Source organism: Cyanistes caeruleus, chromosome 25 (genome assembly GCF_971803275.1).
Source record: "Cyanistes caeruleus chromosome 25, bCyaCae1.hap1.1, whole genome shotgun sequence".
Taxonomy (NCBI): Eukaryota; Metazoa; Chordata; class Aves; order Passeriformes; family Paridae; genus Cyanistes; species Cyanistes caeruleus.
In genome coordinates, this window is record NC_141725.1 from 2795902 (window position 1) to 2809490 (window position 13589).

The 13589-nt window shown below is 50.0% G+C and overlaps 1 protein-coding gene across 1 annotated transcript in view; it reads left to right on the top strand.

Moving 5' to 3' along the window:
* The window catches only part of MLLT1 (MLLT1 super elongation complex subunit), a 31210-nt gene extending 18036 nt beyond the window's left edge, over window positions 1-13174 (top strand). The window contains exons 6-12 of the mRNA XM_086862682.1: window positions 517-1062; window positions 5744-5831; window positions 6576-6687; window positions 7847-7946; window positions 8143-8214; window positions 9558-9629; window positions 10428-13174. Of these exons, the coding sequence (XP_086718808.1) occupies window positions 517-1062; window positions 5744-5831; window positions 6576-6687; window positions 7847-7946; window positions 8143-8214; window positions 9558-9629; window positions 10428-10556 (1119 nt within the window). The 3' untranslated portion in view covers window positions 10557-13174. The remainder of the gene's footprint in view (window positions 1-516; window positions 1063-5743; window positions 5832-6575; window positions 6688-7846; window positions 7947-8142; window positions 8215-9557; window positions 9630-10427) is intronic.
* The last annotated feature ends 415 nt before the right edge of the window (window positions 13175-13589 follow it).

Below are 13589 nucleotides of genomic sequence, written 5' to 3' on the forward strand. Positions count from 1 at the left end.
GGGCTCTAAACACTTTGGCACTTCAGTTATGCCTTCTGATGTTATGAAACAGAGTGAAGATGACTTACCTGTTAGTGGCTGATTTAATTTTGGTCAGGAATTAAGCACTGGAAAACACAGCAGAGAAATAAATGGCTCTGAGATGAGCTCTGGTGAAAATTGCCAGTTGCTAAAGAGACAGCATTCTCCTGCTTCCCTTCCTCCAGGGTGCCCTGAGAGGTGCATCTGTGTTTGCATTCAGGTTAAACCTGAATTAAACATCTGTAGATGCTTCTAGACCTTTGACAGGCCCTGAAAAGGTGCAGGACATGTTTTATCCTTTCCTAAATGTTGAAGTGAGCACTGTTAGCTTGTGTGCAGCAGCTTGAGGGAGGTGTGGATGTTTACCTGGGCATGTGGGGGTGGATTTCTGCACGGAACAATCGCTGCCATGTGATTTATGAGGATGTGTTTTATCATTCTGTGCAGAGCTGCAGTTTCATACCCAGCTTACTTGTTTCTGTTGCTGAATTTTAGGATGCAAACAAGGAAAGTAGCAAAGCATCCAAGCCACATAAAGTAACCAAGGAGCACAGGGAGAGGCCCAGGAAAGACTCTGAGAGCAAAAACTCCTCCAAAGACCTTGAGAGAGAACAGAACAAGCCTTTGAAGGACTCCTCCAGAAAACCAACTGAGAACAAACTGCCTAAGGAGGAGAAGGCACCTCCAAAAGCTGCTTTCAAGGAACCAAAACTGGCCGTGAAGGAGACCAAACTGGAGAACACATCTCCAAAGGGGGGGCCACAGCCGGAGCTGAAGTCTTCCAGCAAGAGGCCCTCCAACGTGGAGTCACCAAAGCCTAGTGCCAAAAAACAAAAAAAGAGTAGCTCCAAAGGGGTAAAGAATATCCTGGGGACATCTCCCAGAACCTCGTCTTCCTCATATCCAGAGAAGAAACAAACCAAGGAGAAGATGAATGCCAAAGTGGAAAAGGTAAAATCTGAGAGTGAGGCCAAGGAAATCAAAAAGCCCGTGGAAATGGAGGAGTCAAACTCAGAGGATGAAACTTCTTTCAAGTCAGAGGTGAGTAGGGATTTATTCTTTACCAGAATTTGGAAGGATGATGTTAAATCCCTGCCTGAAAAAAATGTTAAAAATAATCTCTCAGAGAAGATAGAGCAGCAGATTGGTAAATGTTTAGGCTGGGTTGCATCTCCAATAAAATTATTTGAAACTCCAGTCAATATTAAATGTTCCTCCTGTGTGGTTTAGCTCCTGTTCTAGCTACAAGCTTTTATTGAGATTTATCTGCAGGCAGTTACCTAGAAGTCAGAGTTTAAGGTTATGCTCCCTCATTCATCCCTTGCAGTGACATCTACAGAACTACCAGAGATACAGAGACACTTTCTGCCTGCTCATGATAGCAGTGTTTTAGAGGGTGATCTTATTTCAGAAAAGAAGGAAATCATCTCAGTTTTGGTAACGAAAAAACCCAGTATTAAATTTTAAAATGTAAATAAAGCCCCTCTTCCTGCCATGGCCTCTAAGAAATGTGCCATTGGCTGAAGCTCAAAATACAACCACATGCCTCTAAATCTAAGTAAGTTGTGTTGTGAAACATAAAACAAATTATGTTCTTGTACTACTATTTTTAAAAGCTGTCTAAATATTTTTTCCGTTTTACAACTGAGAACATTCCTCATCCTCTGTTTTCTAAAAAGTGTTTTCTAAAAGAAGGCAAAATAAAATGCAGGAAGGGACAGACAAATCCAAACTCTTCCTACTTTTCACTTGTGTATTTGTTATAGAGAAACCATATATCTTGTAATAGGGTTCACAGGATAATGTCATGGGAATTCTGGAAGTGGTTCCTGCTGACCTTTATTTTATTAAGATGAATTTTCTAGGGACAGTTTGTATTATGAATTAATCAGCGCTGTGATACAACAAATATTGATGTGTTTGTTGGGAAGGGTTTCTTTTCTTTCTGCAGGATTCCCAGTAGAAGAGTTTATTGGGCACGTGTTAATTCCATTGTGCAGAAAAGTCACATCCCTGGAAGTGTCTGAGACCAGGCTGGACGGGGCTTGGAGCAGCCTGGGGTAGTGGCAGGTGTCCCTGCCCATGGCAGGAGGTGGCACGAGATGAGCTTTAGGGTCCCTTCCTACCCAAACCATGCTGGGATTTTATGACTGTTTCCCAGATGGATTAAATGTGCACACTGGGCATTAAGAAGAGGCAGTTCCTCTCCCCTTTTAGCCTTCTACCCAAAGTGCAGCAGAGCTCAGCAAGCCCCACATTTCGGTTCCAGGCACACAGCTCTCCCTGGGACTGTGACTGTGCTGATCCCGGGGTGTCCCCAGCCCCTCTCGGTCCCAGCAGTGTGAGCTGATGGTGCTGGAGCCACAGCCTGTGCCAGTGGGGCTCAGCATCTGCTGCAGCCTGTCCTGCCCAGGGTCCTCACTGCCCCCAGCTCCTGTTGGGCGCTGGACAGCGGATCTGGGGACACTCAGTGACAGACAGGGAGCGGTGGCAGTTGCCCCTCACAGCAGCTGAGGTTCCTGTGGAACCTGAGCCCCAGGGCACAGCAGCACCCAGGCTCTGGAGTCCTTGTACACCCTGGGGTGAATCTCCCTGCTCCCAGCACTGCTGGTTGCTGCTCCAGGTTTCTCCTGGCACAGCTCCGTGTGGAGCCGTGTGGGAGCCACATCACTAAAGTGAGGGAGCAGCTGGAGGTGGACCAGGGCCCAGAAACTCTTAAATCAGCTCTGCTGCTGCAGCCAGGGGATTGTGCAACAGCTCTGGGGCTGCAGCTCCACGGTGGCTCCCAGCTGACATCTTTGCAGGCTGCTGTGGGGAGGAGCAGCCCTGTTCCCATTAGTGCTCCTGGCCTGGGAGCTCAGAGGGGGATTCTGCAGAGGGATGAAGGAGTTTCTCCTGCTATTTCAGCTCCTGCTGGAAATTACTTGGCTTTTTTTTTCTTTCCTTCCCCCATCAAGTCCAGTTCCCTGAACTGGCCTCATGCTTGGCTGCCTCGGTGCTGACAAAAGGGAGAGGCAGCGATGGGAGGCAGAGTTGCTTTTTGCCATTGTCAGTGTTGCTTTGGTCTCATCCCAGTGACAGTCAGTGAGCACACGGAGCGTGTCCATCTGCATCCTCCTCTGGCTCAAAGAGCTGGTGGTGTTAATGGCAAAAGGAGAGATGGGTTATCCCCAACAACTGCTGCTTAGCTCCTCTTAAGTCATCTTAAGGGAACACCTGCAGATGACCAGGAATGAGGGATGTAGCATTGGAGCTGTGGGTCAGATACAGGAGCTGTGCTCCATCACCTTGAAAATATTCATAAAATCCAACAATGGTTTGGGTGGGAAGGGACCTTAAATATCATTCAGTTCCACCCCTGCCATGGTAGGGACACCTCCCACCATCCCAGGCTGCTCCAAGCCCCATCCAGCCTGGCCTTGGACATTTCCAGGGATCCAGGGGCAGCCACAGCTGTTCTGGACAATCTGTTCTCTCTGCTCTCCACTTCTATGTTGGAATTTCCCTAAACATCCAGGGCTGCTGCAGTGTGCCAATAGACCTGATACTGGAATTGTTAAATTATTCTCCTTTGCTCCTGAACCCTTCCCAAGGGTTGTAATACCATTTTTGACACATTTTCCCCCTTCTTACAGTGAAATAATGAAACTCTTGCCAATACCTGGGTGATGGTGTGGCCAGCAGGACCAGGGCAGGGATTGTCCCTCTGTGCTGGGCACTGCTGAGGCCACACCTCAAGTGCTGTGTCCAGTTCTGGACCCCTCAGGACAAGAAGGACCTTGGGCTGGAGCACATCCAGAGCAGGGAACAGACCAGGGAAGGGTCTGGAGTCCCAGGAGGGGCTGAGGAAGCTGGAAAAAGGGCTCAGCCTGGAGCAAAGGAGGCTCAGGGGGCCCTTGTGGCTCTGCACAAGTCCCTGCCAGGAGGGGACAGCCGGGGGGGTCAGGCTCTGCTGCCAGGGAACAGGGACAGGAGGAGAGGGAATGGCCTCAGGGGAGCTTCAGGTTGGACACCAGGAAGAATTGCTGCATGGAAAGGTTGGTCAGGAATCAAAAGGGGATGCCCAGGGAGGTTTGGAGTGCCCATCCCTGAAGGTGTCTGAGGAAGGCCTGGACATGGCACTCGGTGCTCTGGGCTGGGGACAAGGTTGGGGATGAGGCACAGGCAGGAGGGATTCTGTGAGGAATTCCGAAGAAGGGCAATCTTGGAGGAAAAATTCTGCTACCACTTTCACTTATCAGTTGCTGAAGCTGCCAGTGTGCCTCTCTGTGCCTGTCTCAAGGTTTTTATAGTATTAACCCTTCCTGTGTCGAATTATTCATCAATGGGGTATGTGTAATTCTTCCAGCATCAGGATTTGGCAGCAGTAGTACTAAGTGGATTCCTTGGAACGAAACAGTGAAACTGAAATGTTGATTCCCAGGCAATTACTTTTAAAAAGGCAAGATATTACAGTACTTTGAGAATCTTTAAACTAGAATCCTCCTGAGTACCAGAGGAAACCCCATTGTAAGGGGATTTTAGGAGCTGTTTGGGGACAGAGGGGGTTGCTGTGGCCTCTTCTGCCCTCTGGCGGTTCCCAAGGCTATTGCAGGTGATTGCAATCAGTATCGCATTTACTATTAAAACTTCCCAATCTCACCCAAATTTCCTTCCTGAATGCTGCTGTTACCAGTAGTTCATTTACTCCTCACTCACTCTTACACTCTTACACTCTCACTCACAGGATACTCCTGCTATTTCTCCCAAGTGCTGACCCAGGAGTTGGGGTCACAAGGGCTGAGTTGGTCTCTGTTATGTTTTCACAGTGAAGTGGAGCCAGTACAGTGGATCACTCAAACTGGTGCAGAAACAACTGGGTTTAGGATATAATAATAATTTAGAATTAATTTTGGAGTCATGTGAGCTAGTTGGGATAGCCATCCCCATGTCTGTGAGGAAAGGAGTAGAGAACTGGGATTGCTCATTGGAGAAGAGTTGGGGTGACCTCACTGTGGCCTTGCAGTGCCTGAAGGAGCCTGCAGGAAAGATAAACTGTTTCTAAGGGATGGAGAGACAGGACACAGGGAATGGCTTTCCACTGCCAGAGGGCAGGGAAAGATGGGATATTGGGAAGGAATTGTTCCCTGGCAAGGTGGGGAGGGATGGAATTCCCAGAGCAGCTGTGGCTGCCCTTGGATCCCTGGAAGTGTCCAAGGCCAGGTTGGACAGGGCTTGGAGCAGTCTGGGACACTGGTTTGGATTAAATAATCTTTATGGTCCTTTCCAACCCAAACCACTCCATGCCTCTGATTCCATAGTCTGAGGTTCAAGGGAACCTTGGTGGGTACAATAAATACACTTTTTAATAGGGTTTGGGTAGTTGTGGGTTCTGCACTGCTAATCTGTCACACTTCAAAGTAAGTGCTGTCATTTCAATGTTTTTCAGATGCTCTGTATCATCATTTGAGGGGTTTGAACCTTGTGGTGTGAAGGGGTTTGATGGGAGTCCTTGATGTTGCTCCTAGGAGTGCTGAGCTATATCCTCCCAGACTTCCATAAAATCTGGTTTTATTCACCTCACATTTTGTTTTTTCCCGTAGCCCTAAGAACTGTATTCAATGATGGGTGATGCTGTAGAGTGCTCAGATGCTCCTGCCTCACAGAAACTTTGTGCTCTGGTTTTCTGGATTAGAAAGATTAAGATTCTTTTTCTTTTGTTTCCCTTTTATGGGGGGTTAAGTCTGTCCAGTCCAGCCCTTCCAACTCCAGCTCCAGCTCCGACTCCAGCTCTGACTCTGATTTCGAGCCATCTCAGAACCACAGTCAAGGTGCGTTGCAAGAAATAGTTTGTTAAAACCTTCCTTGTGTAACCTTAAAAGGCTCAGGAGAATTAAATTTGCTTTTCTAGCACTATAATAATACAGTTTCTTGCATGCAGCCATGTGTTGGAGCTGTGATGCCTCAGCAAGAAAAGGCAATAATGTTATAAAGTCATGAACAAGTATTTTTCTTCTCTTGGCAGCTAATTTATGAGTAGGGAATCCCTCTGGATTTGGTTCTTTTCCTTTTGGCTTTGGTTTCTGCCTCAGTTTATAAATGTGTTGCTGCTGCCTGATCTGTAGAATCACCAGAACAGTTCTCCTCCAACCTCATATATGTTTTATTAAAAATTATAAATGTGCCATTCATCACTTTGCTGGAGTGTAACAGCTCCTTTCTCAGATCCCTCCACAGATAACACAGAGAGGGAAACTGACAACAGTAAATGTTCCAAATGCAGCAAATGCTGTGCTGCTCCTGTCTCCAGTGACATTTAAATCAGCCCCACACACATGAAAAATGTGTCCTTTTGTTCTCATTTGGGAAGGGAGGGGGAGGATTTGGGAGCGGGGGAGGGAGTTGTAAAGTTTGTAAAGCAGAGTTTCAGCTCTGCTTTAGCTCTGAGCCTGGGACAGGCTGTCCTTTCCCAGTCACATCTCCCTGGGAGTCAGGATGTGTCTCAGGTGCTGGGGTTGGGTGGAGATGTGCTGGTTGTGTCCTGGTGCTGAATTCCCTTCTCCCATCTGCCCCAGGGCCCCTGCGCTCCATGGTGGAGGATCTGCAGTCGGAGGAGTCAGATGATGACGACAGCTCCTCAGGAGAGGAGGCAGCAGTCAAAGCAAACCCCGTCAGCCGGGATTCCAGGTGGTAACAAATCCAGAACAGAACTGGTGTGGGTGTTTGGGTGGCTCTTTGGCCTCTGCACTTGGGATTTTGGGGTGCTCTCCATTTGGAGGGAGCAATCAAAGGGCCAGGGCTCTGTGTGGGAGGGGAGGGAGGGCAGATGTGTTGGGTCACTCAGCACAGGATGGGGACACAGAGCTGGTGACAACAGGGTTGGCTGAAGAACACAAAGAAGGGAGGGCACTGTGGGAGAGCTGAGCTGAGCTGGCAGGTGTTGGTGACTGAGCCCCTTCAAACAGTCACCTAATTGTGACCCTCAGATCTCTGCAGAGCTGTTGGAATGGGACAGTCTGCAGAGATTAGGGATGCCTGGGACAGGCAGAGTGTGCTGCTCTGGCTGTCTGGGACTGACAGGGCTCAGGAGTCACTCTGCCCACCCTGCTTCACTCCTCTGGACTCAGTGACAGCTGTTTCCTGCTCCCTGGAAAGAGTTGAACTTCATCCTTCTTCCCTCAGGAAATGCTGTACAGCCCAAACCTGGAGTCACAGTGAATACTTGAACCTGAATGCTTGGCCCAGAGAGCAGCTGCACATTGGAAATGCTGCTGGTGGTTACCAAAACTAACAAATATCCATTATTGCACTTGTCATCATCAGTGAAGCAATAACAGAGAGACTTTGATGGGTATTTTTGTAGACCTTTAGGGGACAACCAGCTTAGTTCACCAGAGGTAGGACACCTGCCATATCTGTAGGGCCAAAGGAGAATGAGAATAAATAGGAAATGTTAGAGGTTACACCAGCAGCAACACTAAATGCATTTTTTGCCTGTGGAGGTGTCAGTGAGCCTCTCATGCAGGTACTTTGTCATACTGGGAGGAATTCCTGAAGCAGCTGCTGTTTGTGAAATGAAGTGGTGCTTAGTTGTTCTAGGGGACTTGTGTATGCCAGAGCTGAACTGCTCCCTGTAATGTGTCACCTAAAATTCCCTGCTCTGGGAATGCAAGGTGACATCAGCTAGGGAAAAAGGGATTCTTGGAATCTCCAGCAGCCCATTCTCCCAGCCAGTGCAGTAGTCTGTGATAAAGAAGAGAATTTCACTCAGCTCTGGGTGGCTCAGCTGGCAGCTGATGAGTTTTCTGCTGCTGGTGATGCTCATTCTGTGCTGGTGGTTTTTCAGACTGAGCCTCAGTGACAGTGACAGTGACAACAGCGCCGACTCGTGCCCGCCCAGCCGGGAGCCGCCTCCTGGGCAGAAGCTGCCCCCAGCAAACAACAAGGTATGAAATCCCAGCTTCCCACAGCTCTGCTTCCCACCTCCCCTGGTGCCTGCCTTGGAAATTCTCACTTCCACCAAATTTTCCCCATTCCTGTCCTCAGCAGACAGGTGATTCCTCCCTTTGCAGCGCTCTGCTGTGATGCTCCTGTGTTTCCTGAGCTAATTTTGGTCCTGTTGTTGGTTTCTTTTCCTCTCAGGCATCTGGAAGGAAAAGCCCAGAGTCTTGTAACAAGCCAGAGAAGATCCTGAAGAAGGGAACGTATGACAAGGTGTGTCCTGGAGAGGGATCTTTCATGATGTCCTGGAGTGCCAGGACACAGGGAATGGCTTCCACTGCCAGAGAGCAGGGATAGATGGGATATTGGGAAGGAATTGTTCTCTGGGAGGGTGGGGAGGCCCCTGGATCCCTGGCAGTGTCCAAGGCCAGGCTGGACGGGGCTTGGAGCAACCTGGGACAGTGGAAGATGTCCCTGCCATGGCAGGGGTGGCACTGGATGGGCTTTGAGCTCCTTCCAGGCCAAACCATTCCAGGATTCTGTGATTGAGGAGCAGAGCGTCACAGAGTGGTTGGGCCTCACTGTGCACAAAACCACCTGAATCAGCCCAGCCTGTTCATTGTTCTGTCTCAGCAGGGTGGAAGCTTGAGTTTAACAAAAACCAGATGTTGAAAGGACAGACTCTGGAGAGTGGCACTGCAGAAATTGCATACATTAAATAGCTGGAGCCCCAGGTGGTGTTCACAGGCAAAATGTTGAAATTGTTGTATTTGTTTGCCCTTTGTCTGAACCAATGGCCTGGTCACTGCTGCAGTGCTGGGGCACTTCACTCAAAGGCAGTTTCATCTGGCTTTGATCTTATAAATTAAAGATTATTTGATGCTCTGCTTTGCAGGTTTAGCTGGAACCTTTGTTCAATGAAATTCCCTCCTTCCCTGCCTCCAAGGAGGGCAGAGCAGTGTCCATTCTGTGATTCACTGATTCTGTGAATCAGTTTTGCTGATACAGACCTGTTGTTGGCTGCCTAAAAAAACCTAAAATTAAGAAAAAGCCTAGTATTAAGAATAAAACAAATCCCTCTTACCTAAGAATATATGAATTATATAAGAATATATATGAATATATATCTCATATATATATGAGAATGAACGTATTGAGCCTGTGAACAATCCTTCATTTCCTGTTGTGGAATAGGTAAAACTACCTGGGAATACAGTGCACTCCAAGAACTTTTCCTTGCCTAAATGCAGATTATTGCTCAGGGATTTTGTTCACTGGTGCATGTGATGTTTTCAAGTAATTTGGAGTTAACTGGGAGAACCCATTGATGAGGAGCTCACACTGAGGGTCAGCAAGGTGAACTTCACCCCACTGATGGCCTTAAAGGTTCTGCCCAGTCCTTGGAGCTGGTTACAGGTGTGGGTGTCATGAAATTAAAAAAAAATGGCCTTTAGAGCACTTGTATTTAAGGGAAGTCCTCAGTACTTGAGAAGGGGCAGGAGGCAGTAAAAAAGCAGGGAAGATGTCTGGAAGGGCCTCAAGTTCTTCTGATGCTCACTGGGGAAGTCCTTTGGCAATACCTTCGGGCTCTCCACGTGTCCCTGTTTGTGTTCCAGGCCTACACGGATGAGCTGGTGGAGCTCCACAGGCGGCTCATGGCACTACGGGAGCGCAACGTGCTCCAGCAGGTACAGAGCCTGTCCCTGGGGATCTGTGTGTCCAGGGGCTCAGCCAGGCCCTTCCACGGAGCCTCTGCTTTGCTTTGAAAGCAGAAATATGGAGAAAAAAGTAGAATCAGCTGTGCATGTAATGTTTTTGTTGGAAGTGGTACAGAGTGTGGTGTGGGCATCTTCCCTCTGCCATCCTCATAGCAATCCCAAAGTTGGGATCTCCTGGTCTGACTGACAGCTTGGTCTGACTGACAGCTTGGTCTGACTGACAGCTTGGTCTGACTGACAGCTTGGTCTGACTGACAGCTTGGTCTGACTGACAGCTTCCTCCTTGGGGGGAAGGTGGAGGGGCAGGGGCTGAGCTCTGCTCTGGGACAGGGACAGGAGCCCAGGAAGGGCTGGAGCTGTGCCAGGGCTTGGGATGGATCTCAGGGCAAGGTTCTTCCCCCGAGGCTGCTGGCACTGCCCAGGCTCCCCAGGGAATGGGCCCGGCCCCAAGGCTGCCAGAGCTCCAGGAGCGTTTGGACAGCGCTCTCAGGGATGCTCAGGGTGGGCTTGTTGGGGGGTCTGGGCAGGGCCAGGGGCTGCACTGATCATCCCTGGGGGTCCCTTCCAGCTCTGGATGTTCTATAGTTAAAAGGAAACATGCCCACATCGCTGTCCAGACAGAGCTAGGCAGGCAGGAGGAGCTAGTTTGGTTTTTTGGGGAGAGGATTCCCCTTCTCTTGCGAGCCCCTCCAAGGTGTGGGAAAGCCTGGATGGGCTCTGGGTACCCCCTGCCCTCTATGCTGTACTTACATCCATCCCCATCTCCAGATTGTGAATCTCATTGAGGAAACCGGGCATTTCAATGTCACCAACACAACCTTTGACTTTGACCTCTTCTCCCTGGATGAGACGACCGTCCGCAAGCTGCAGAGCTACCTGGAGGCCGTGGCCACATGACGCTGGGCCTGGGAAGCTGGCTCTGCTCTTCAACCAGAGATCCCCTCCATTGGTACCAGGAAACCACCCCACGGAACTAGGCCTTCTTATCCTCCTGCCTCACCCGAAGAAGCACTGCCTTAGAGAACAGCCATGCTCTAGGAATGCTCAGCCAGCTGCACTTTTCTTGTAGGCTTCAAACCAGCGCCCGCCTTGCTGAGTCTGTCCTGCCCCGGCTGCGTGGGCCAGGCCCCGAGCAGGGCGGGCGTGCTGCACTTAGGCTGCACAGCGCGACCTTTTCGGTTTCCCTTCGAGCAACTGTGTATCAAGAGCACATTTTCCGGGCATCTCTGAGCTCTGAAGAAGCGTGGATGCTGTTCCCTTCCCCTGGAGCTCGGGACCAGCCTGTGGAGAGCTCTGGAAGCAGAGCCCTCCTGCTCTGCCCCGCGCCGTGTGGGTGACATCGGCTTTGACAGAGCTGGCCGGGCCACTGGGGACACGGGAGGCTCCCCGGGGTCCTGCTGGTCTGCTGCAGAGGAGAGGGGTCGGATTCCAGCTGCATTCCAGCTGGGATCACCCACCGGTTCCGTGACCTGGCTCCCGGTGGGGACAGGGCCCTCAGCTCCCTGCAGGGACACTCTGCCCGGTGAGGAGGCCTCTGGAACCTGCTGTCTCCTGCTGGGGTTTGGAGGTGTCTTGTTTGTTGATCTGAGCTCCTAAACAAAGTCCCACTCCTTTCAGTCTGCTTTAACTGTAATAGGACTCCAAAACTGTAAGCTGTATATTTTATATATATATATTATATATATGTATGTACTGTATGTATAAGAAGGGCCTAGTTGGGTCTTACGATCTTAAGGGTGTGTTTTTCTGTTGTTTTTTTATGGCTCTGGCAGGGGAAGGCGCTTAATAAGATTTGACTCGTTTGTTCAATGCCTCTTGTGGACAATTTGTAGTGTAAGGAAGCTGGACAGCAACCTCCAGGCATCCCATGCTCCAGAAGGGGCTCACCCGTCGTCTTTCCATTTGTCAGTGTTTGATAACTTTGCCAAAACATGTGATTGGTTTTGTTCTGTGTTCTCAAAGAGGAATCTCCTTACAGTGGCCCCTATAGTAGTGGCTGTACTTTGGGAAAACCAAAACAAGGGAGAACTTAAATCTTTAGACATGCCTGGGAGACGCTGATGTAAAACACGGAGTTGGGTTTGTTCCCTCCTCCCTCTCCCGCCCCTCTGCCTGTGCAGGAAAAGGCAGGGAACAGAAACACTAATGCAGCCCCTTCCCCAGATTTCTAGTTAAACTAGTATTGACCTCCAAGTGTTGTCCAGGTGGGCGTGGGGAAATCCCAGCGCCTTCCTCAAAGCTGTGTTACGCTCCTGGTCCCCAAATTCAGTATTGTCCCAGGAATTGCTGGTTTTTCCAAGGGCTGTGGGAAGCTTTTCCCAAATGGCCATGGGGCACAGGCAGTGTGGGAGCAGCGGTGCTGGGGAGCCCCTCTGCTCAGGGAGGGTTGCACCGCTCCAGGTTTGCTGTCCCTTGTTTTGGGTTCCCCCTTTCTTTATCATGGAAATGTTGCAACTAATCAACTGAAGTGGCAATATGATGATAAGCTTGTTTGAGTTGGGTCATGTTGACCCGATTCCCATTAATTTTGTCCTTGTACCACCTTTCATGTGTCGTGTGTGTGTGTGTGTATATATATATATATATATGTGTGTGTGTATATATATATATATATATGGAAGTTCAAGCTCATGCCAGGAGCAAGCCCTGTCACGCCAGTGATCTCAGCTGTTTTCTTTCTTGCTGGACGATGCCAGGGCTGGGTGGAAAGGCCAGAGAAGGTGGAGGGTAGGGCCCAGGGGAGGAGGTGGCAGCAGGACACCCACAGTGGAGCCTGGGCAGGTACTGCGAGCTCCTCTGTCTCTGTGGGGCTGTGCCAGGGGGAGGCAGCTCTGGGCACCCTGGGCTGGGCTTGGTGACACTGTCCCATCCCCGGGGCTGGCTGGGCTGAGTCCCAGCTCTCCCAAGGCTTTGGTGCCCTCTCTGCCCAGGTCTGTCCTCCCCCAGCTCCAGTCCCAGCAGTGTCCCAGCTCCTGAGCTGCCCCTCCTGGCCCTGCTCCTGCCAGCACCCCGCGCTCACAGCTCCCAGCCAGTCCCTGAACACGCCTGGGAGGCTCTTCCTGAGCCTGGCTGGAAGCACCGAGCCCATGGCATCGTCCTGTCCTGGAAGTGACTTTGTTGGTGAAGTCTGCTGAGCAGTGATAGGGCTTTTGTTTGGTTTTTATAAGAAGTATTTTACACATGGATTTTTTTAGACTGTTTATAATCCCCCCTTGAAAACCCGAGGTAGGATTGTTCCCCAGCAATAGTTCCTCTCCATTGTGTGCACATGCTGATTTGTTACTAAAAGGTTTTTGCAAGTACTTAGTTGTTCTACAGAGTTGATGTTTTTTGGGGTATGTGGTAGCGTCGGGGAGCACAGGAGGGGTGACTCTGCAAACAAAGAATGGTCACGTTTGGGCCTCATCTTGTGTCCCCGTGGAGTTCCCTGTGTAGATTCCCTCTAGGCTGGCTGAACGCTGTTCTGAACATGCCGTGTACAGGTTTTTGTGGATAAAGTGTTTGTTCTTGTGTCACTCTTGAGAGCATGGATGGATTATTGTACTCTAGGAAGGAGGGGGCAGTGCTGCTGTGGGCATTGCTTCAGGTCCTCGAGGATGTGTAGTAGCTTGCGTTGTTAAAAAAAGGAAGAAAAAAAAAAAAAAGAATCCCAAATTGACTTGTAGCCATAATGGTTTTTCCAAGGAAGATGGACAGGACTCTGTTAGTTTTCTGTGTCCTTGGTGGTGGTGCTGCTGGCACAGGCAGGTGCTGGGCAGCCCGAGGGCTTCCCGAGTTGCTGACTTGGAATGGTGTTGGAGGTGGGATCGGGACTCGGCTCCTCCATCCTCGGCTGTCGGAGCAGAGGGCAGGGAGGGCCGGGAGCGTTTTCCTGGGTCCTGCTCTGCGATGTGTTAAGCCTTGAGGCTTTGATTACTGACATGAACTATT